This window comes from Pipistrellus kuhlii, unplaced genomic scaffold (genome assembly GCF_014108245.1).
Source record: "Pipistrellus kuhlii isolate mPipKuh1 unplaced genomic scaffold, mPipKuh1.p scaffold_m20_p_12, whole genome shotgun sequence".
NCBI classification, from domain to species: domain Eukaryota; kingdom Metazoa; phylum Chordata; class Mammalia; order Chiroptera; family Vespertilionidae; genus Pipistrellus; species Pipistrellus kuhlii.
In genome coordinates, this window is record NW_023425427.1 from 45,012,731 (window position 1) to 45,037,695 (window position 24,965).

At 43.8% G+C, this 24,965-nt stretch overlaps 1 protein-coding gene across 5 annotated transcripts in view; it reads left to right on the forward strand.

Moving 5' to 3' along the window:
- SH3GL2 (SH3 domain containing GRB2 like 2, endophilin A1) overlaps positions 1 to 15,663 on the forward strand; it is a 171,833-nt gene extending 156,170 nt beyond the window's left edge. For all 5 annotated transcript variants that reach the window (XM_036434128.2, XM_036434130.2, XM_036434131.2 and 2 more), the window contains 6 exons: positions 4,621 to 4,764; positions 6,147 to 6,280; positions 8,166 to 8,324; positions 10,057 to 10,160; positions 11,885 to 12,015; positions 14,111 to 15,663. In XM_036434128.2, the coding sequence (XP_036290021.1) occupies positions 4,621 to 4,764; positions 6,147 to 6,280; positions 8,166 to 8,324; positions 10,057 to 10,160; positions 11,885 to 12,015; positions 14,111 to 14,310 (872 nt within the window). In that variant the 3' untranslated portion in view covers positions 14,311 to 15,663. The remainder of the gene's footprint in view (positions 1 to 4,620; positions 4,765 to 6,146; positions 6,281 to 8,165; positions 8,325 to 10,056; positions 10,161 to 11,884; positions 12,016 to 14,110) is intronic.
- The last annotated feature ends 9,302 nt before the right edge of the window (positions 15,664 to 24,965 follow it).

Sequence of the window (24,965 nt, forward strand, 5' to 3'; positions counted from 1 at the left end):
GAATGTGCTGTTATTCTCTATACTTCTTCATATGTTTGAAATATTTTTTTATGTGAAGAAGTATAGTATTAGCCACCACGGATGAGGATTGGAGTGAAATAAAAGACCCACAGCTTGGGGGTTAACCAGTGGTGTGCTGTTTAAGGCTTAACAACCGTCTGGAAGAGAGAGAGGTGGCTGCATATACCCTGAGGATGTGGAGGCTCGGCTCGGGAGACTAGAAAAGTTGTCCAAATTCTTACAAATAGAGGCAAAGGCAAGATTCAGACCCAGGTCCAAAGCCTGTTCTCTTTCCTAGACTTTCAGACCCTGTGAGAATCCTATGAGAATCCTGTGAGAATCAACCAGGCAATGTGTCTCTCTCACACTGATGTTTCTCTCTGTGTCTTTTCCCTTCCCTTCCACTCTGAAAAATCAATGGGAAAATATCCTCGGGTAAGGATTAACAACAACAACAACAAAAATACCAGGTTTTATCAGATAAGCTGCCTGCCTTTACTAGTACTGCCCCCAACCAGTCTTCTTTCCAGCTGCAGGCTCATCTGTATCCCTTTAGTACAACCTGGTGGATATTCTGTTGGACTTTGTATTTGCTGAAAGTAGAGCACTTTTACACTTCCTCCCCCAAATCTCCTCCTGCTCCTGTGTTCTTCACCTCAGATTTGCGTCCTCATCTCCGGGGGATTCAGTGCAGTGACTCTCCTGCAGAGGTTCTCTTCCTGGTGATTTCAACCCAGCCTGTGGCCGGGCCACAACCAGCCCAGCCGCATCAGGAGTCTGGGAGGGGGACACAGGCATCAGTGTTGCTGTTTTCTGAACTCTTTCCTGATTAGTAACTTTCAGAAAAGTGCAGTGTTCCAGTCTGAAGTATGTATCGCATGGAGTGATTACAAACTGAGTGTCCTGTATGGAAGGACCTACTTCAAGGACCTGAATATGGTCAGCATCCCAGACACCCTGTTTCAGAACTTGACTAAAATAGAATCCTAGATATGGTTCTTTTGCTCAACTCTATGAGTGTTGTTTTGCTTTGTTCTGTGCTGTGGATATGGCCCGCATGTGCCGGCACAGTGAGCAGAACGCTATCTGGCCCTTCAGCTAAAGAATAAATGAGCTCGTTGAGAGCAGATCCTCTCAGAATCTCCCTAGCACAGTTCCTTTCACAGAGTAGGCACTTCATAAATACTTGTTTTGTTCATTTTGTCACAGGAGAAAAAAAAAAATACACATTTTAAAGCAGGTTTTTTGTTGTTGTTTGTTTGTTTTTGTGAAAACCGATGCAAATCAGGCAGCGCAAATTCAGATTTTTTTTTTTTTTCTATTTGGGGGATACCTAATTATTTCCATTGTAATTTTTTTGTAATTGATTCTTACTAATTTGATTTTTTGTATCCCTTTAAGACTCAATTTAGCTTGAGAATCCTCTTTTGTTGGGAGAAATGAGTGCCAATTTCCTGATTATGGGAGATTGTGTGATCAGTTTTTTATCATTTTCACATCACAGAGATGAATTGTTTCCAAAGAGTCTGAATTAATAAGAGGGCATGGTATGTGGGATGCCGTCTTACTGCGCTTTAAGAAATGGGTTCAGGAGAAATGAAAAGACCCAGTAGCCTTAGAATCCTTAAAATCAATTCTGTGCAAGGGCCACAGGCAGGCCAGATTGCCATCAGCATGACCCGTGGTCCCAAATCACCCTGTCAGATCGCAGGGTTAGTGTGTAATGAGATTCTATCAGCAACCTCTAGCTCAGCTCCGTTTCAGGGAACAGTGGGTGGCCATTGTGCTTTTACTCAGGGAAGTCTTTTTGCAAGGCTTTGGGAAAATGATGTATGCAGAAGAATTTTATTTTTAAAATGTAAACTTTTAAATGAAACTGTTTAGCACACAATTAATAAGTAAGTCCCCGCAGTGCACTTGGCCCTGTGTTGGAATTCAGTAGGATGCAGTGTTGCACCTGGTAGCAGGAAACACATGCAGAAAAGAGATAGAAAGCATCCTGTGAGATGTGATCCATGCACAGGGCACAGGGCAGGCATGGAATGAGAGAGGGGTCACTCAGACTGAAGGGCAGCAGAGGGAAAGGGTGATTGGGAAAGGCTTTGTGAAGGAGGCTGCCGGGCGCTGTGTGGGGCAGGTAGACAGAGAGCGGGAGGGCCCTTCCAAGGGCAGGGACATTTCCAGTAACTTCAGGAAACAGACTGGTTCTTAGTGTGGGCCCTTCTATCCGTAGCTGGGCGTTCAGCAGATGCTTACCATCTGGAAGCACGCGTTCATTAGTTCTGGGAAATTTCCTTTAACTTAAAAAAAAAAATTCCCTTCTATTTCTGTGTCCTTCCTTTTCAAAACTTCCATTATTCAGCCTCTAGACCTGGGCTGACCATGATTTTATGCTTTCTGATTTTTTTTTTTCATTTCTTTCTTTTTTCTAAATTTTTTTTTTTTTGTATTTTTGCTTTAACTTTATGGTCTACGCGTTCATTGATGGTTAAGTGTCACGTTTTCTTTAAATTCCTATTTAAACGTAAATTATATTTTAAATTCTAAGTGTTGTTCACTGTCTCTTTTTTATTTTATGAAAGTATGTTAGACACCTGAGAATGTTAATAATAATTATGTTCCTCGTCCTGAATGGTTTGTTTCCTATTAATTTCCTTGTTTGTTTTGACTCTCTGGTGTTAGGTTTCTACAACATCTGGTGACGGCAGCTGCCATTTTCCAGTAGGTGTAGGACCGCAAAGCCGAGGGCAGGGCGGAGAGAGGGGCGGATGATGGAGTTTATTCACTGTAATGGCTTCATTTTAGGGTGATCATACTGGGATTGTTGTATTTAGGTTTCCTCTCTTGAGTTAGTTGAATTCCCCAGAAAAGAGTCTTTTTGTCCCATGCCTGGAGGGCATAAACCTGGCCGCCAGTTCCCTGGGGGATAAATGGAGGAAGAAGGCTGATAGTCTCACAGTTCACTATGTCGATTGGCCCCAATGCCCTGATTCTGTGTGGAATCCCTCCCTTAGCAGAGGCAGGTGTCTTCAATCATAAAAAATATTAGGTTGCTATACTTTTTATGCAACCAAAGAAACAAATTTTCTAGTTCCCATTCTCTGTGAGCTTCAAAAGGCTCTCCGTCACATGCGCCTAAGGATGTGACCTGAGTCTCATGTGGGAACCACTGCCCTGAGAGTATACCAGTTTCCCGGATATCTATTCATTCACTTAGCATTTTCTTCAGCACATGTGTGTGTGAAACATCCATGTGCACAGTGTTATGCCCATCCTCTTGGGGAGATACATAGGGCAGCATACCAGGATCCTGCTCTCCCGGACCAGGGGAGGGTTGCTCTCAGGAAGCTGTTTCTGTGGTACACGCAGTGGGGGCCCCTTGAACTAGGCTCATGAAGGTGGGAAAGACAAGACGGGGGACAGTCAGAGAGTTTGTGATAATGTGTGAGGAGGAGTAAGCTGTGGGGGAGGAGGGCATAGAGTGAAAGGTCCTTTTAGAAGAGAAGAGGAGGGTCCCTGAAGGCACACCCAACTTGGTGAAGCAATCCAGGCTGAGACCATGTTATACGGATTATACACTGTTCAATTTATATATTTTTTTCAGGCCTACTCTCTGCTTTTTTTTTTTTTTTTAAAGTGCTGCTTTTATAAATCATTTCAAAATGATGGCATTAACACTTAAAATGGTTAATTCTGAAGTCTCGTGGTTTTTATTTTCCAGAACCCAGAAATTTTGCTAACCCAGGATTCGTAATACATATTTAATGAGCTTGTGAATGAATTTACAAGCAGTCTCTTCAAAAGTGTGGGTTACTAGGTGTTTTAGATGATTTGCAGAAGTAGGTAAAAATGATAGAATATGGTTTTCTTCCCCCTTCTCATTAGACTATAGAATATATTCAAGATCTTCTTAAGTAATTAGGAGAATACTGCTCTCCGTAATTGAACAACATTCAAAATGATGAAAATGAAAATCAGCCACAGTATATTAAAGCCACTATAATTACTTTTGGTAATGACTTACCAGAAAAAAACTCTTAACAGAACCAAGATGTAAGCACAGATCAACAACCAGCTTTTGTTAAAGGAATGAATCTGTAGAGTGGAAAATGGCCAACACAGGATTTGAAGCGAGTAGCCACCATATGTGGTTTCCTTACTCTTTCTTTGCTTTCTACTGGTCTCCTTTCCTTCTCTCCATTTGTTACTTCTATTGTCTGCTGTTTTTTCCTCATAAGATTTTGAGAGAGTTTAGTGATCTAAAAAATATATGCCTATTCTACACCCCTCTCTCCCTCTCTCCTTCCCTCCCTCTCTCCCTCCCTCTCTTTCCCACCCCTGAGGATTGGACTCCATGTGTTATCAATGAAGACCCTGAAACAAAGAAGGTGAAGGTGCAGTTTTTAGTAGCTGAGCTGGTTTACAGACTGGTTAAGGCCTGATTCTTCATTCAGCCCTGTTTCTGCCTTATTGTATGGCCTACTTTGAAAGGGTGGGAAGGCCTGGGGTGGAGTGGGAACTGGGTGGAGGGGGGCAATGAGGAAGGGTATATCTGTAATATTCTCAACAAAAAATATTTTTAAAAAAATTTTTAAAAGCCTGTTTTCTCTTTGCCTTCAGCTTCCAGAGCTAAACTCAGCATGATCAACACAATGTCCAAAATCCGCGGGCAGGAGAAGGGGCCAGGCTACCCTCAGGCAGAAGCACTGCTGGCGGAGGCCATGCTCAAGTTCGGGAGGGAGCTGGGAGATGACTGCAACTTCGGTAATGAGTGCTTGTTTCCATTCCTGCATGTGTCCATGGGGATTGTAGTGCCAGTAAGAAACTTCCTAGGAAATGAATCACACCATTTTCATTTCCACTCTCAGTTTTAGGTCCTTACACATGGGACAAAAAAATTGTTTTCAGGGTTGTTTCATCATTTTTAGTGTGATTTGTTGTAGGAGTTTTATTTTATTTTCTTGTTCTCTGATGAGATGCCAATCTTTACAGTACTGACTGCTATCTCCTGATGCCTGGACATTTACTCTGGGGTTTTTCTGGTAGTGACTGGAAATCGAGGCAGATCAGACGGTCACAGTGAGCATGATTAACACAAAGCCCCATGAGCTTTCTCTTAGATCTCGGCTCTTTTGTATGTGGTGCCAACTCCTCTTTCTTTCTTTCTTTCTTTCTTTCTTTCTTTCTTTCTTTCTTTCTTTCTTTCTTTCTTTCTTTCTTTTTAATATATTTTTCTCAATTTCAAAGAGGAAGGGAAAGGGTGAGAGAGAAATATTTATGATGAGAGAGAATCATTGATTGGCTGCCACCTTCACACCACCTACTGGGGATTGAGCCCACAACTCAGGCATGTGCCCTTGACTGGAATCAAACCCAGGACCCTCCAGCCCACACACCACACGCTGTCCATTGAGCCAAACCTGCTAGGGCATATGTGGTACCTACTTCTCCTACCTCGGATGAGATGGCTTATTCCTTTATCCTCTGGCCCTCAGCTACCATACCAAACACCTCCCATTTTCATTCCCTTGTGATGTGAGATCTTACTTAGCAAAGGATGGCCTTTGTAGCTGTATGCTGCTTATTGCTCCTGAAAAAATGGATTGGCCTTAACCAGGAAAGCTGGTAATTAAAAGAGAGGGCAGAGAGCTTCCCAAATTGTTTCAAAATTTTATAAGAGTCTAGAGGCCCATTGCACGATATTCATGCAAGAATAGGCCTTCCTTCCCCTGCCTTCACTCCCAGCCACCCTGAGCCGGCAAGTCCTCGCTTCTGTCTGGAGCACCATTCCAGTAGCTCCCCCGTCCTCCCCCTTCTCCTCATAGCAGGCTCCATGCCTGCATATGCAAATTAACCCCATCTTTGTTGGATTTATTTGCATACTCACTCTGATTGGCTATGGGTATAGCAGAGTGATGGTTAATTTGCATGTTTCTCTTTTATTATGTAAGATAGCACCCTCTTAAGGGGCATGGAGTCTGTTGCCCATATGAACTGTCAAAGATAGAAAAAACATTGTTCTCTGGAGGGTGTTACATATTGTCCTTCATCTCGGTTGTCTTAGGATCCATGGGGTTTCTTCTATCTATGCAAATGCATTCTACTTCTGTTCTTTAACAAATGAGAGCTTTGTTCTCCCCTTTTAGGCCCTGCACTCGGTGAGGTGGGGGAGGCCATGCGGGACCTCTCAGAAGTGAAAGACTCTTTGGACATGGAGGTGAAGCAGAACTTCATTGACCCCCTTCAGAATCTTCACGACAAAGACCTGAGGGAAATTCAGGTACCTGTCACTGGTCCTCTGGGAAGTTGGCAGTTTAGATTGTATAGGTGAGAGACCCCTACTGTTTAGAAAACATGTTTTAAACTTACTGTGTGCTTTGTCAGCACTGGGCACATGCAGTGCAAAGCAGTCCAGCAAAATAAATGAGAGAAACCAGAAATGAAATAATTTTTGTCCCACTACTATGCCTCTGCCACTCATGGACATGACATATGACTTCTCCACATTTAATTTTCAAGATTTATTACGCTTTTTTCCTCCAGAAAAATAATATCTTTTCCCTAATGACACACAATTTTAGTAATTCTCTGGTTTTCTGGGCTGATTGTATACTCTAAAATGCTAGCTGCACTAGTTGTTAGCTTAGTTATTCTGCCACTCTATAAACACATGTTTTCATATTTTCATAGCAGTTGTTAGGATTGAGAAAGAGTACACAACTGTTCTCTTGGTAAAATATGTAGAAAGTTGAGCTATTCCAAATCAAGTTTAACAAGCTTTACCTTTGACTAGATGTATAATGTTTGCTCATTCGTTCCTTCAACAAATATTTGTTGAACGGAACGAATGAGCAAACATTATACATCTAGTCAATTATACATCTATACAACAAATATTTGTTGAACCTGTCTGAAATTTAATTTCCCTTATTGTGACATGAGCTGGAATACCTTGAAGTCTCCTAGATCTCATTCTGGCCTAGCTTTCCTTCAGCCCTATCACTGGCTCAAGGTTGCACCATTAGTAAGGGGTAGAATCGCTTTCAACATAAAATGTGAACTGACTCCAGAACACTGCCCTACAGCTGACACAAGTTCAAATGTTTTACGAGAATTTTCCTTCCAAATGAACAAACATTTAGCTTTGGGTCAGAGCATGGATTGAGGCAAGGGTGTGCAGTGAGAGGGAATGTCTAGGATGTTTTTCTTCTGTCTTTTCTTCTCACTTCTTCACCATTCCCTACTCTGTTTTTATCTGCTTATCTTTCTGGACACACCCAAGATAAAGGGAATTGCAGTCATCTCTCCTCCCTGTTAGGCATAGGACACTGCAGCACTTACTTTGCAGCTTTGGGGGGAAAAATACTTTGCAGCTTTGGGAAATTCCTTTTTCACTTGGTCTCTAAAGATGTTGGACAGAGGCTGGACAGGTATGTGGCGGGGATGATGCGAGGAGGGGTCAAAGTGCAGCGTGGGGCCTTAGGTCTCTACGAAGGTCCCTTCCAAGTCAGCTTTTGTGACTATAATGGGGAGACTTAAAGTAACCAGTGGTTTCCTGAAAGCTGCTTCAGTCAACGAGGCTCAGTGGTAAGAGGTAGATTCCTAGGCCCCTGTCCTGGCTATGCTACTTCAGGTGATCAGGAATCCACATTTGAAATAAGCAATTAATAATTAATAAGGCAGTTCTTACAGATTGGATGACTTTATAGATAAGTCCTTTCTAGTGATAACGCTGTACGATTAGAAAATCAAAAATCTCATTCTTAGTTCATTTCAAGGGAAGTGGGGTTTTTTGTACTCACATTCCCAGCTTCTGTCGTGGAAGGGAAAGGCATCTTCCAGTTTGTCTTTGTCCTAGTGAGGGCAAATAATAATAATAGTAGTAATAACAATAACAATAACAATAACAATAATAATAATAATAATGGGCACTGGCATTTTCCACAATTTCTTTCTTGCTCTTAATTATTTTAAAACATGTTTCCCCACAATTAGTCTGTGGAAGAGTTTTCCCACTAGTGAGTGCTTTTTTACTTGTCTGGTGACACCTTGTAGAACTTAGCCTGCCTCATTTTGGAAGCTAACAGGCAGATGGGGAAGTGAGCTCTCAATAGGCCTTTTCCATAAGTCCTTCCAAAGCACGTTCCTGCCCTGCACTTTTTCAGCATCATCTAAAGAAGTTGGAGGGTCGACGCCTGGACTTCGATTATAAGAAGAAACGACAAGGCAAGATTCCAGATGAAGAGATCCGTCAAGCTCTGGAGAAATTTGACGAGTCTAAAGAAATTGCTGAGTCAAGCATGTTCAATCTGCTGGAGATGGACGTGAGTGGCTCTCCTCCCATCCAGGCACAAGATTAATGTGCTAAAGGGTCCCATCTTTGAAAATATTAATGTCTGATCATACAATATGGTTAGAACTTTAGTAGATGGTCATTCCTTTTAAATAATTTGAAATTATTAGATTAGAAATGATAAGGGTTTTTTTTCCTCCTGTATAACTGTAGTTTGATTTAACTACATTTTTGTCTACTAATGATCTTACCAACAGTGGAGAGATAATATTTCTGATAGCCCATGTATCAGTCTAGTAGCTTATAAAAAAAAAAAAGTGGTTTGTTGAAATGCAGGGCGGATTGACTTCAGATTGTATAAGGATATCAACTAAAATGCATTCAGAAGAGCATTAAGATGTTTTGTGTTTTGAAGTAATGTTAACATTTTCTTTCAAAAGGTGATTTCCATTGAGATTGATGATGGTATTATAGCATAGATACTGCATTCGGGGCATAGATGAATGGTTTGAAAGCTGCTTTCACATTATCAGTACTAAATTATTCTTCACTGCTTTAGAAGTGACATTCCGCCGAAACCGGTTTGGCTCAGTGGTAGAGCATCAGTCTGCGGACTGAAGGGTTCCAGGTTCGATTCCGGCCAAGGGCATGTACATTGGTTGCGGGCACATCCCCGGTAGGGGGTGTGCAAGAGGCAGCTGGTCAATGTTTCTCTCTCATCGACGTTTCAAGCTCTCTATCTCTCTCCCTTCCTCTCTGTAAAAAATCAATAAAATATATTAAAGAAGTGACATTCCACCCACTCATGTAGGAAGCCTGTTACCTCACTTTCCTGTCCTTGCTCCCCGCAACCTCTGGCCCGGTCATTTGCTGACTAACTTCTGCCAAGATGTTTGCCGAGTCTGTATGTACTTACCACTTAACTGCTTGGCCCTGACTGGTGACAGGGAGACATGTTGACCATAGCCAGACTTTCCCATCACCCCGAGACAGTGTAGGTTTCTGTTTACATGAAACGGCTTGTGTCCACCTACTTACTGAAGAGGGGTGCTTCATGGGATGAGTGGTGACCTGAATCCGTGCTCCTGACCTACACCCAGGGCTGTACCTCACCCCAAAACTCCTGGGGCAGCATTGCCTCTGTTCATTTGGAGGCCAGTGTTCAGCTAGATCACAGCACAAGAGATAAAGGGAAGAGCCACCAAGAATGCTTAGAATAGTAGAGCTGGAAGGAAGCCAGATGTCACCTGGCCCCTTTACATTACAGATGAGGCTCAGAGAAGACAAAAGATTCTCCATTGTATCATACTGCCTCCCATGGTGCCTCACGTGAGAAATCAGTATCATGCTTCTAATAACATCACTAATATTGACTAAGCATGAAAAGTATAGAAGCAATGAGTCCTTTGGTCAATACTTTTTTTTGTCTTATAGGATATCAATAAAATAAGCCAAACCCTACACAGAAGGTCCAAGCTAAGCATGAGACTGTTTGATGAGAGTTAAGTGATCTTCAGGAGAATTCTGAATAATGTTGCTTCTCCTTGTAGCACTAGAGTTCCCATTCATAAGGATGTTCTCTTACCCTTAATCGATTCAGAGCCTGTAAAACTATGTGTCTTCGCCTGGCTCCCCACGGGGTCCTGGGCATCACCAGGCACTGGACTGTGTGTCAGGGGAGCTCTGTCCTATGTACAGGACAGTAGTAGCTGCTTCCAGTCAGTAACCCGGGAACTAAGGTGTGATTCCCCCTTGATCTGCAGATCGAACAGGTGAGCCAGCTCTCTGCGCTTGTGCAAGCCCAGCTGGAGTACCACAAGCAGGCGGTCCAGATCCTGCAGCAGGTCACTGTCAGACTGGAAGAAAGGTACTCGACAGCTCCCTGCATCTTACATCTCCACTTTCTTGCTATACAATGATGTGGAAAGAAATGGAACTAAGAGAGAGAATACATTTGAAGAAAACCTTCTGCCAAAGTTACTGCTGACCTTACATGGGCACCCTTTGGATTGTTGTTCTGATTTTATTTTCTCATATGCTTTGTTTTACTTTGTGGCATTGAATCTAATCTCATGTGAATGAGGTCAGTACCTGGATTATATTTTGGCTGCCACCGATGGGATGCCTGGAGGTTCTGATGATAATGGATGTATCCTTATTGATCAGCTATTCCGTGTGGGTACTAAAGGCATAGATAGCATCATCAGTTGTATAGCAGCCCTGTAGGCCAAGGCTTGTCCGCCTCTTCTAACAGATGAGCCAGCTGAGGCTCGGAGAGCAGCCATCCCTAGCCCTGGGTTACACCTGCTCCAAAAGGGGTCCATAATCCAGCATAAGCTGCTTGAGAGCTTGTATCTTTCACACCTCCTGTTCCTCTGGATGGTGGCCTAGTCCATCCAAAAGGGCTGCTTTCATGGGCCTGTTCCCCATCTTCTGATGTCCCCACCACAGGGCTGTGGTAGTTTTCCTTGTGAATGGGGCTCCCTAGAGTTGGGGACAGCCTGCTCAGCTGCCTGCAGTGGCCCTGCACTATGCTATGTGTTACTTTATTTAGCCAGATTAAACAGGATGATTCTGCAATATATATGTGCATCGAAGTGTTGCCTCAGCAGCCTTGATTCTCAGCTCATGGCCAGATGAGACACTCACCGCTGATGAGTCGGCTCAGTGCACAATGACGTCTCCAATCTCTGTGCTACACCATGGAAACAACCTCACCTGCTCCCACTGGGTCCATCTGGCCGCCTCTCCCTGCTTCGTGTCTTCCCTGACTAGTGCTTACAGTGTGCGTCTTCCCTCAGCCCACGCTGGTGGAAATGTGTGGAACCCCCCGAAGCCTCTAGAACAGTTAAAACCAGGCACTCGAACACACTAAAGAAATACGTGTCTTAGTGACATCTGTTGAGAGTCAGGTTCCTTCCTTTCTTTTCTCTGACATATGTACCAAGACACTCTTATTCTGCTGCCACCATACCCTGAGCTCTCCCCACCTTTGCAAATCTGTTCTACACTTTCTTTAGGGAATAAGTTTCATTCCCACTTCCTATTTTGCAAACTGCTCACCGCTCTCAGAGCATACAGTTCCTCCTTTCCATCCTTTATCTGTAAACGGCAAGTACTCATCTTCTACCTTCGTCCATAGACCTTCTCCAACTTCCCTATGGACAGGTGGACTCCCCACGCCACCCCATGTTCCTGCAGCATTTTGCACCCATCTCTACAGCACTTACTGCCACTTAGAGAAGCCAGCTGTTTATGTTCTATCTCCCCTATAGATGCTTGTGGGCAAACACTGTGGCCCTGGCACCTAGCACAGTGCAGAGTGAGCTCAATGACTAAGGGGGTGGAGAAAAGGGGGTGGGATTGAGAGAGAGGATAGAGACAGGGAGGGTGTGACCATGGAGGGGCATCACCAGAAGCAGAGACACATACACATGAGAAATCGGAGGGCCTCTCTCGATTGCTCTTATGCCAGAGCAGATTGGTGTGTGACCTAAGTGTATCCTGGATTTTACTGCCTTTTTTTTTTTTTTTTTTTGCTTCTTAATTGGCTGCACACTCTCTATTCTCCCCTTTTTCTTTTCAACACAGAATAAGACAAGCTTCGTCTCAGCCTAGAAGGGAATATCAGCCTAAACCGCGGATGAGCCTGGAGTTTCCCGTTGGAGACAATACTCAGCCCAATGGAGGCATCTCCCACGCGGGCACTCCCAAGCCTTCAGGTAAGGGGCTGAGACCCACAGCGCCCACTACATGGGCCTTCGGCACATCCCACTGACACTTTTCCAAAAATTCTAGAGGCAGTCTAATCTGGCTGCATTAAGATATATGTAATAATACATTTTTTAGGGACAGTTTTGTCAAGTAGAAGCTCTTAAAAGCACTACTCCTTCTTTTCTCATTGAACATGGCTTTTCCTCTATTTCCCTCTTCTCTCCTCTATAAAATTATTTTATTCGCTTATCTATCATCTTAAGCTCTTAACCTCCAAATTATTTTGGCCTAATTTGATTTTGACCCTCCTTCGTGGTCATAAGGTCATCTTAACATGCCAGTTTGGTGCTGGGTGGCATCTTTTTTTCTGTTTTCCCCCCTCTGTGGCTCTAGCATGCACAAGACCGAATGTCCGTGTACAGAGCATGTCCCATTCGCTCACACAGGCAGCAGCTCCAAGAATGTGTTCCATTGGATTTCTTGAGGCACAGGAGCATATGGTGAACCTAGTGCTAGAGAGATTTTCAGCCTTAACATTCGTTGGATTGAAGAAGTGAAAACTATCTCATACTGGATATGAATTTTAAAGTCATGCAGCTTCTTTTTATTTTCCCTGTATCCCCAGCACTTTATGTTTTGTGGTAGTCCAGCTCTTATGAGATGCTTTCAGGATACCAGGAAGAGAAAGGGAGGTCTGTGGTGACAGTGGGAGCTCTGTGCCTCTGTGTCCACATCTGCTGCTCAGAGCTCCATAAGGGTATAAGCAGCAGTGGCTCTTAGAAGTTAGCCGGCCCCAGGGGCTAGTCATATATGTTACATGTAACTTGCTTTTTCCTGCTCAGAAACCAACTGCATATTTTACTCTTCTTTCAGAGACTTGATAATTTTGTGTGTTTTTTTGTTGTTGGTTTTTTTTTTAATCCTCACGTGAGGATATATTCTTACTGATTTCAGAGAGAGAGGAAAGGAGGAGGGAAAGAAACATTGATATGAGAGAAATACAGATCAGTTGCCTTCCATATACACCCTGACCAGGGATCACACCTGCAACCTGGGTACGTGCCCTGATAGGAAATTGAACGCATGACCTTTTGGTGTGTGGGACAACTGTCCAACCAGCTGAGCTGCATTCCACATTGCAACACATGCCAGTGCAACACTGGCCAGGTCAGGACTCCATTCTTTTTATTCTTTTAATCCAGGTCTAATGCATCATTTTAATACTAGAGGCTTGATGCACAAAATTCATGCAGGAGTAAGCCTTCCTTCCCCCAGCTGCCAGCACTGCCTTCCCTCTGACACCCGGGAACCAGGCTTCCCTCGCTGCCCCAGCTTCATCCAGAAGGTCATCTGGAAGGACGTCTTAAAGGACATTCGGTCTAATTAGCATATTATGCTTTTATTATTATAGATGTCATAACTCTGATGCATTCCTCACATTGATATGCACAATAGATTACAAAATGTAAATTATATAATTTTTATATCATCTGCTCTTAATAGATATAATAGTACTTTGAAGTTGTTACACAAAAACAGAGAGAAGTGCCTTGTGCAAGGTCACACAGAGTTAGAGCTTGAACCCAGTGTTTTATATTGAGGTTAGAGACCTTACTTTTAATGAGTGAGAATTATACTGTAATTCTGAAGTCGCAAAGCATCATCCATGTAATTAATTACTGTACTGTTTCACACGTGCAGAGGTTTCACAGTGCTAACATGGACAGAATTCTGGCCATGCTAGCTTATGAACCTAAATCTTATTAAAAATGCCTTGAGCTGCTGGGTCTCCCATCACTGGGCATTGTCGGGAAGGCAAGCCTTGATAAATTCTGCTGTACACATCGCAAGAATGGGTGTGGCCGTTTTTCATCACTGGACACAAAACAGGAATCCAGAACCTTCCAGACATCTGAGAAAGCCCCAAAGACTGTAGAGGGAGCTGCCAGGCAGCCGCCCTGGGGCTGGTAGCAAGAGGAGGCTTCCGCAGCAAGAGGAGTGAGGGAGGACCCGAGGGGTCAGCAGGCGGCTCCGCGGACGGTGCATGTGTGAGTTAAATCTCCCTTGTCTCTCTGTGTTCTTCTCTCCTGCTCTGACTCCCAGGTGTCCCCATGGATCAGCCCTGCTGCCGAGCTCTGTACGACTTTGAACCTGAAAATGAAGGGGAATTGGGTTTTAAAGAGGGTGACATCATCACACTCACTAACCAAATTGATGAGAACTGGTATGAGGGGATGCTTCATGGCCAGTCAGGCTTCTTCCCCATCAACTATGTGGAAATTCTGGTTGCCCTGCCCCATTAGTATGTCATGCTGGCTGGCCCATCTCCTCTTGACCCGGGTAGTTCAGTTTAACCACTGCTTTGGTAATGCTGCTTCCAACACATCCCAATGCAGGCCGCAGTGGTCCCGGTCACCTTTGGTTGACCTGTGTGACCCCACAGGAGTCACGGTGATGGATGGTATCTTCTCCGCCTGGTGGGCATGGCATGTGCTTTTCAAATACCATCTGAGACCAGCCAGACAGTTCTCAGGAGACTGCGGCTTCTTAGACTAATGACTATGAGCCACAGCACAGAGACACCATCCTACAGAAGGTATTATCTATCGCCCAGGGCCTTCTCCGGCTCTCAGGTTCTCCAGCTAAGCAGGAGAAAGGGTTTGCTCTCATACCGTCCCCTCCCAAACGTGTGAGTCACAGAGTTTGTGGAAGAAAGCCTCCCTCACCAGCAAACTGCCTTCTGGGCTGAGTGAGTCCTTGGATGCCACCAGGAAAGTGCTGAGTGTGGATTCAAAGCCTTCTCTGGAAACGCTCACCTCTGTTCCTCCCACTTATGCCTGTTTCCGAGGCACAGCCTGTTCCCCTTCCTCCCACTATCCAAGCCAGAGGGGGCTCCTGTTTTATCTCTAAGATAGTTAGCAATCCACAAATTGTGGGAGGGGCTGACAAGAGGATACTCTATTATAAGAAATGGGAAGAGATCCGTTTTCCAAGTTTAAATGTCCTGCTGTAAAGAAACTCTGTGTGTGTGTGTGTGTGTGTGTGTGTGTGTGTGTGTGTGTGTAGGGCATTTCTGAAGGTACAGGGAAAGGGGAACAAATACTGTCATTTCCGCTTTATTTACAAATTGTGTGTTTCATGAATTCATTGGGCACAGAGACACAAGAAGAAAACCACTAGAAACCATTTTCCCACTAGTTCCTAGACCAAGAAACAGTACATACCTTTTCTTCCACATTCACCTGTGTTCTTTGAACATCATTTGTGCATATTCTGCCCTCAGTGAGGACCAAGTAAAGATGATGTTTGTGCTTAGTAGTTTAAGAAGTGTGGCTGCATATGCAAAACTGTTTCCCATTCAGTCATCACTTTTATCTGTCCCCTCTATCTGCTCTTCATTTCGTGTGTACAGTGCTGTGTGTCAGTTTCTGAGTGGTGGTGTTATCTTTGGTATCAGTCATTCGAGTCCCATTACGTTCTATGGAGAGTTCTATTTATCTAGCTGTACAGATTCTCTCAGAGGTTTAATGTGCTGCTTCGGACGTGCCGTCTGCGGTAGTGGATCATGTGGAGTGAAAGGCAAATCTTACTGCTTACTGTATAAACTCTTACCACGGGAAGCATCGCTGTTTCCAATAAATATTGCTGAAGACAAACCCACAGGCTCCGGCCCTTTATTGTGTGTCATGTCTTTGGGTCCAATGCTGTGCAGACTGAGGCTCATTTCCCTCTCCGTTGTTTTCAACTACAAGCAAACCAGACCTGGTTCCAAGCTTAGCGCTCCTTCTTGGTAAGCAGGGAAAGTTCCATCACTGGAAGTGAGCTGGCCTGAACACTTGTAACTTCTCTGTAATCCAGGAAAGAGGGGAGATTTTTGCAGTGATGATGTGAAAGTGGGAAGAGGAAGTCTTTTATAAATTAAATGAGTTTTCATGAGTGGTGTTATCAGAAGAATATCATGTTCAAAGGGCAAATAAATTTATCATTTCAACTGGTCTTTGGTTTCGTTCATGCTTAAAGAAAAAGGGATACACAAGGAAATGCAAATTGGTCAAAAGGCAGCATTCTTTTCTCAGTGCATATATAGGGGATGGTGGGGTGGAAGAGGATGTGGGTGAGTGGGGATAGGGAAACTTTATGCATAGAATACATGTTTCCAAAGTTCCTGAGAAAATAAAGATGTTCTTTAAGTATTGGGTGCCCTTTGTATTCTTCCATGCTGAGGCCAACAGTCCAGGTGTTTAGTTTTTTGCTTGTTTATTTTTTTTTTATTGTTTTCAGAGAGGAAGGGAGAGGGAGAAAGAGAGAGAAACATTAATGATGAGTCATTGATTGACTGCCTCCTGCATGCCCCCAACTGGGATCAAGCCCACAACTCAGGCATGTGCCCTGACTGGGAATTGAACCTGGTTCCTAGGTTGATGTTCAACCACTGAGCCACACTGGCTGGGCTAGTTTTAACCTAATGTACTAAATTCTAAATGTGAACTACTCTAACATGAAAATAATTTTTTCTAGATACATGAGTTAGAGTACCCCTGATCAGTTCTAAAACCAGTTTTAAAAAGAAATTGGCAATGGCATTATTATGAATGGAGAAAACCCAGTAGAATCACAGATAAATTATGAGAATCAATAAGTGAAATTAGTGGGATTATTGGATTTAAGATCAATGCCCAAAAATATTTCTATATACCATAGCAATCAATTAGAAAAGGAGGAATTTAAAAATATATCATTTACAAAGACAACAAAAATCAAACTCATAGATATAAATCTCATAATTGTATATGATTTCTACATAGAAAATTATGAAACATTTTGAGAAAAATGAATACTTTAATAAGGGAAGACATATTCTGTGTTTATGGACTGGAAAACTCAGCATTTTAAAGATGTATTTCTTCACAAATTGATATAGATTTAGTACAATCTCAACTAAAGTCTTAAGGAGTTTCTTGATGTGTGTATAAATTGACAAGTATATTATAAATATATATGAAATGCAAAGGAATCTTTCTTCTTGAAGAATAACAGAGTTGGAGGACTTGCTATTTCTAGACATAAAACAAAGTTATAGTAATTAAGGTAGTGTGGTGTGTTGCAGTAGTAGGAAAAAACACCTGTAGGAAGTCATGCCCCAAAAGAGACATAGAAGTACCCAGCCATATTTGAACTAATTAAGTGCTCCGTTGGCTTCACTGTTACACCTTCAAATGTGACTGTACCTGTGCAATCGCAGTTCTATGACTCCAAAGGGAAACTAATAGCAAGAGCCTGCATGAAATAGGGAATCTCATTATGAGTCAACATCAAATTAAATAAAAGGGCCATAACCAGTTTCCAGAGGGAACTTAATACTTATTTACTTTAGGGAGTCTAGGAGACAATAATATATGTACCAGGTTCAGAACTGTCTGGATTCTTTATTTTTATGGAAATGCAATGATTTTTTTTTATAGAACTTTATAGGAAAGAGCGGGGAACTGTGGACCACCACTGGAAAAATTGAACCTATCCCAAAACACTTGTCCTTCTAAGACTGATCACGGAATGAACTGTCTGCAGTGGAAACAGAAACAGAACTACACTAAACCGAACTAAAATGAAAAACAAGTTCAGTGGAACAGTTGTCTCATTTTAACTTTCTAATCGGTCTGACAGATCTTAAAGCGTATGCTTTCTGGGGAAAATAATCATTTCCCCTTAGTCTCTCTTTGCTATTAAGACAATAAGAATGACATGACCAAGGATTTGAAATTGCCCGAAGACTCTGTATACATATAACCTCTCCATACATATAACCTACATCCAGAGACTTAGCGATGGCTTAGGGAATCCAGTTTATTCCAAGGCCCTTGTGGGTGTGTTTAAGGCTCATTACCAGACAAGGAACTGCCTGTCTTCCCTGGGGGCTGGTGACATGGGAGCAGTTAATGCTGAAGAAAGAGGCAGCCCGAAGCCTCCGTTTGGAATTCTGAGTGATGGTGAAGACTTCTCGGGCTGAATGGAGGGGTAGCCACACCAGCAATTTCTAGGCCCATCAATTGGGGACATATTAAAGGAGCTGTCAAGGGGAGGGAAAAACACAAAGCTACTTTTTAAGGGGTCCAGTGAATGCCACTGAATGCCACTCAGCTATCACATGTCTGAGGGACGGCAGGAAGAGCTGCAGTTCTTGAAGGAGTGAAGCAATTTGCCAGCTCTGGAGGCAAACAATGGAGCGTGGCATCGCAATACCATTTTCTCCAAAAGAACCCTGGGCCTTTTGCAAAGACCAGCAGGTACTAATATGCAGAATTTCAACCCTGCTGAAGCCTTAAGGTCCATCAGCCTTCTGATGAGGCTCAGAGAAGGACTCGTGCCTAATTATGACCTGCTGGTCTTAACCTCCAGCTCTTATGTGCCGCTCTGTGTGCTGATGTTCACCCACATGGACCGAGGCTGACTTTTGGAAGTTCCTTTCGACATGAAATAACAAATGTGTCCACAATACGGGGTGGAGAATAAAGTTTGAATATCGGGGAAACTCATGGATATTTGGACCTCTCTCAGTAGTCTGGTTTCTTTATTTTGTTCCCCATGGCAAGTGTGGTTTCAGAAACTAAAGATTCACATATACTCATTCATGTCATCTGAAAAAATGATTCCAGCATTCACACTAAATAGGAGTTTTCTTTATATTCTATGCAGGCAAAATGTAGATTTCTTCACCTGGCTGCGTCTGTCCTGATTTTTGGCTTTCAGTGGCCTTTAAGCAATAAAAATGGATGTGTATTGTAGCTGCGTTCGAGTTTCCTATATTATTTTTTTTCACATCCGAGAGTCAATCCCATCCAGCAGTTTTATAAGATGATGCTTATAATTGAAGGGAGAAGAAATGAGAGTCGGTGTTATTTCTCACCCTGCATCAAGCACTTGGTTAAGCTCAATATATATGATTTTGATTGAAGACTAAGGTGTTAAACCTTAGACACTCAGCTCTTTGGGGTTGATGAAATGGCAGAAAAGAGAGCTTTGGAAATAGGTTGATTGCCCAGTGTAGCATCTCATACTGATTTAGAGCTTAAGAAAGGAAAAGGGAATTTACCAACATTATGAACTATCTTAGTAGCAAGACAAAGAATGGAGAAATACAGAGACTGTAAGGTCTTATGCAAGGCTGCCTTTGTAGAGTTTTAGATGTAGGAAATGAGGCAGAAGGGAAGGGAAGTTTTAAAAGCAACATTTTTCACACTTTATTTCCCTCCTAGTGTTTTGGTTTCCTTCAAATCTTTCCATGTGTGACTGGTAAAAGAAATGTCACATTTCTTTATTTTTTTTAAAACCAAATAAGTATAGCTGCTGTCCTTGCTCCCATTGCAACTTGCAGGTAGTTCTCGCTCGGTTCTGTCTGTGGGGAAGGGTCTGGTTCTGTGCTGTCTCTGCTGCCAGGTCTGGCCTGAGAGCCTGTGGTCAACCAGAAAGTGCTACTCCAGCCCTCTATGCCCGGGCTGGATGCTGGCTCTCTGCAGAGGACCTCAGGCCATAGCTCCAGCACCCAGCATCCTTAGGCACAGCCATCCCCACTGAAAATTTACCCTTTCATCATTTAAGTCACTGCAGGAGAAAAAGACACGTTCTCTAGTGCTCTGTCACCCATCCCAATTACAGTGATTGGGGTTTGGGAAAAGGCCAGAGAATCTGTATTTTTTTTTTAAAGATCTTACTTCCATCTTTTATCAAAACACTGTCTCCATGAGGACTCATGAAGAAACCAGGGTGGTGTCTGGAGTCTCCTAAGCTTACCCGATGGGAAGGGTTTCCCGTTGGCACTTGCGCAAGTTGGATTTCCAGGTTCTCATTCCAGCTTCTCAGAATCAGAATTGCCCATTGAGAAGCCAAAAAAGGGGGTATTTCCCATTAGAAAGGTTTGTGAAACAATTGACTAAGTGCTTCTAGAATTCTAGCATATGTCAGGGTCACCCAGAGCCTGTTAGAACAGGTGCCTGGGCCCCACTCCCAGAGATCCTGACTCGGCAGGGCTGGAGCAGGGTCTGAGAGTTTGCATTTCTAAAAAGTTCCAGGGTGATGTATGTCCTGATCCCTGGTTACAGGTGCAGGAGTACTGTTCCATCAGATAGATGTCTAAGGAAGAGCCAGCTGCTTCCTGGGACTTGGGTCCCAGGTGCTTTGGTGTTGAGAATGATGACAAAACATACATGCATTAAACTGTTTATTAATCCAACCAAATTATTCTTTGTGCTCAGAGACTTAATAGGAATCTACACTTGGTCTTTGGTGGGGGTTTTTTTTGAATAGCGGAGAAGTCCCAGTTCAGTGTGATGGAGGCTGCTTAAACATGCTCTGGAAGGTGTGTGTGTCAGTGTTTTTAGGGAGCTGCCCAAGGGATTCTCAGATGCAGGCAAGTTTGGGAAGCTCTAGTCTACATACAGATGTTTCAGATAGGCAGCCAGATGTTGGATGACTTTTTCTTATTATCCATTTTCTCTTTGATTAAAAAAAAAAGACATTCATGTTTATTAATTAAGTAACATTGGATGCATGCACATCCATCCTCAAACCCACAGCACCCAAGTGTTTCCCCATGTATGTTGATGACAGGATCTGATGGTGATGCTGGGTCTGCATCTGCACTGACTCAGAAAGCCCACCTTCTTCCCGGCCTTCCCTCCGGGCGTGGCTGTCCACTTCATGCCTCCTGAGGAAATCAGAGGGAGGTGTGTCTCCAGTTAGACTCCTGTGCTTTGAGTGGCTTGTGTCAGGCCTTTGCTTTGCTTATTTAGATCAGTGGATCACACATTCCTGTTCCTATCAGAGTCACAAGGTTTGCAAGCTAAGATGCAGATTCCTGGATCCTGATGCCAGAGATTCTGTTGTCTGGGGTAGGGCCCAGTATCCACAGGGGTAGCAGGCAGCCTGCCCCACCCCACAGTCTGAGGCCCCACTGAGAAACCTGCTTCAGGCCGGGCATTCTTAGATTTGTGCCTCCACAGGAGGCAATTAGTTAATAGACCTGGTTTGGCAACTAAGAAGGAGAAAGGAGCGGCCAGTTTTCTCTCACCTGTAAGGCCAGTGCTTCCCATGAAGAGAGACAGTTAAAAGGATTGCAGAATGTAAGGGGTCAATCCCTTACAGTAGCAGTAACAGCCTTTCTCTTGCCTTGATGTTTCTTCTAGAAACATCAAAGGATGGGCATGTATTGTGTAGGAGGTAGATGTGGGAGGAGGGGGTGGCACAGGGAAGGAGGAAATGGATCCTAAATCTGAGGAAGCCTGGACTGACACCCAACTGGTGCTGATTAAGTTCTTTTTTTTCTTCCCAAAAGAAGTTTAAATGGGACTTAGATTGCCCTCTGCTGGGAAAACACACACACACACACACACACACACACACACACACACAAAACAAAATTAAACAAAACCCCATTGTAATCAGATACATATCTGACACACTTTCCTGGGTGTTTTGTTATCATCATGGACCATATGAGCAGATCTTAAATTTTCCCTAATCTGTAAGGAGTATTGTTTTGAAGTGTAAAAATGGAGACATTTTAGCTAAGTGGAAAGAACAGTGGTTTAAGGGGTAAGTGTACTGTCATAATGGGCTATCTGGAAAAGTCTTCCATCTGACATGCTCACATCCATAAATCTGCTCACCTCTTCCTTAACGCTGTGCAAACACAGCAGCTTCAGCAGCTCCAGCAGCTCCACCTCATTCCCTGTAGGCCATTGCCTTACCCAATCTCTGACATGGAGAAGTGGCGCCATTGAATGCTGAGTCACAGGACAGTCCTCCCATGCCTATACTCACTCCCTCCCTCGTTTGACCTAGAATCCCACACACTCATCCCCACTTCAGCACTCTGGAGATCCCCTCCCTCACATCTTCCCCTAGTTCCTGCCAGTACTATTAGCCGCCGCCTCCTTTAAAAAAAAAAAATCTTTATTTTGAAAGTATTACATGTTCCCCTTTCTTCCCTCATTGACCTCTCCCAGCCCATCCTGCCCCCCACCCAAGGCCTGCACTCCCCTATTGTCTGTGTCCATGTGTCCATATGCATACAAGTTCATTGGTTGATCTATTCCCACCCCCAACTCTCCCCTGTCTTTCCTCTGGGTCTGTTCGATGCTTCTACTAGATCTATTTTTGTGCATTGGTTTGTGTTATTCCTTAGATTCCACATAGGACTTGCTCCCAGAGCTGGAGCTGCATTTCTCTGCTCCGGGTGACACTAGCAGCCGAGAGCCAGCAAAAGCAGCCACCTGGAGCCTGCCAAGAGGCAGCCTCAGGGAAGCATTTGCAGGGTCTCCAAGACTGGGAGGCTGCTGTCCTCTGGTGAGGAGTAGAGAAGGTGGGCCTCTCTCAGATGGGATAGCTTAGGGGACCTGGGAGTTCCGGATTCTGAGCCCTGCCCACCTGGATGGCTCGATCCCCATCCTCTGGGTCCCGCTCTTCCTGACTATGACATAAGGGAATTGTTGAGACTGTCAGTTTAATTTTCTCTGTCACTTGGCCTCATTGACAGTTTTGAGTTTGGTTTCCATTCAGCCTGCCCTACAGCTGCAGGGGACAAATCTAATCTAGAGACCCCTACTTCTCACAGATCATGGCTAGCTGACCAGTAGCTATCTTTTTTGAAGATATTCAGAGCAGTTCCCAAAGCCAGTGACCACCCCAGTCCTCACAATTACCATTTTCCTATGCTGTTCAAGTGCTGCTCTTCACCTGTGCCCCCACAGGTAAGAGTTCATGTGACGCTTTGTCCCTCAATGGCCACCGTAAATGGATCTTTGCCATCTGATGGGTGGGTAATCACCTCCAAAATCCCATTTTAAGAGTTTGCTTGCTAAGACAGTTTTTGGTACTAACATTCTTAGCTTGTGTACCCAATAGGCAGAGCCTGAGACAAAGGCTTGCAGGTGAGTAGATTTGGGGGGAACTGGAATATTAGGAAGCAGGGAATTGAGACAGCAAAGCAGAAAAGGCCAATATAAAGGTGCATTTTGAAAGGTGTCCTGTTTAATGCTTGAGCCCACAGGAATTTACAAAGGAGAAATACTCAGCTGGGGAATGAATGGGGACGCATTTATTTATTGGCTCCTATACCCCACACTTCTGGGTTTCCATGGCTGGATGCAGGTGTTCCCGGGAGCACAGGTAAGAAGCCTTAACCCACGGCACACCTCTGCCCACCTGCATGTGTGCAGAGCCAGTGGAAGCATCTCTGGAGGTGGGTGAAGCTGCAGCAAGAAGTGGGTGAGGCCAAGATGACTTGGAAGTGGTGCACACTAGGCCTCTCCCCCCCCCCCCCCCCCAATGTAGCTCCTGCTCAGGCCATTTCAGTCCCTCTCACCAGATCTTGTAGCTCTTCTTATATTCGGGATATTTACCTACCACATCCCTGTAGGCCCAGTACCTAGAGGCAGTGGATTCTTCCCGGCCCCTGGGCCAGCTCATGAAGCAAACCCCCCCACCCCATGCACAGCTTCTGATAAGTAGCTTTTGCACCTGATTGGGCTACTTTGCACATCCATTAGATATTGTTCTGAGGCTATGGATTATATGTCTCTGCTAGCTTTGCGCAAAGTGGCATTATGCATACTACTATTATTGCCAATATATTTTCTTTGAATAACATCCTGGAGGAGAACTGGGAAGTTTCTGTCTCACACTGCCACACTTTTACTGAAATTCCTACTCTGATTCTTTTCATCACTAGGCAGTGGAAATGTCGCCTTCTTGGGTGAGAAATAAGTCAGAGGTTTCACTATCCCTTGTGGCCAAGCACTGTGCAGAGATGAACTATGGACCTCAGCCTGACTCCAGGGCCTGCCTGGTTCCCTTGGTGATGACCGGGGATAGAGAGGCCTTTGGCTACACAGAGCCAGGCCTATGTGGCGGCCACCCAGTGAGTGCTCCCTGGGGGAGGGAGTGCGTGCTTTCACACAGGTAATTGGTTTTCCTCAGGGTAGAAATGGTAGGCCCATGGGGATATCTTATTGCAACTCTCTTACCTCATTTGTGACAGATAACTCCCTCTGCTTTTCTAGAAACATAAACGTCAAGCAAGCATGATTTCTAACCAAACAGGGACTTTTTAACATTTCTCCTTTCATTGCTGCATATGAGAGGCCTGTTTCCTAGGGAAGAGCTCAAATGCTTCAAGTGTTTCCTTTAAAAATCTGTAGATAATGGTCTGTTAATGCCTGGCTTCACAGATTTCCCAACGCTGCTGACATATATCCTCTCATTTAATCCACACAGCAAACTGAAGAAAGGTGGTGTTAGTTTACATATGAACTACCTGAGGCTCAGAATTTTGACTCAAAATTTTCTGACTCCAAAGCCCATTCTCTCTTTGTGTCATACACACAGCATTCCAGATAATGTGGATTATGGGTCGAAGACACAAGTCCCCACATTCAAAACACAAGCAACCCTCTACCCCCATTTCACTAGCTTTGTTATGTTGGGTAGACTCCCTAAACTCTCTCTGTCTCAGTTTCTTTGTAAAATAGGGTTATAATACTATCTACCTCATTTTCAAGGTTGTTGAGGATTCAAGGTTGTTGAGGAGTAATGACGTGTTTAGAATTGTGTTTGACAAAGTGGGCATGCTGTATGGTCTAATCAAACCAAACCAAGGTTTGCAGACTTGGGTCTAGAAACAGTTCGTCTCACTCCTGCTTCAAAACCTTCCTCTGTGAGCCATTTCTAGGATGGTAAAGTTAATGGGAAAATGAGTTGTATTATCCAAATGCTCTTGCACTTCTTTTCAGCAAGCTTTGAGAGCGGTAAACAGTGACAGGTTATGAGTTTGGTTATTTGGACACTGCATCTAGGACAGAATAACTCAAATGCATTTACTAAGAGACCATTTGTTGTTTATGTCAGGAGAGAGCAGGAGATTGAAAGGTTGGAGCCAATGGGCCTCTAAAGAAAGAAGGTTGCA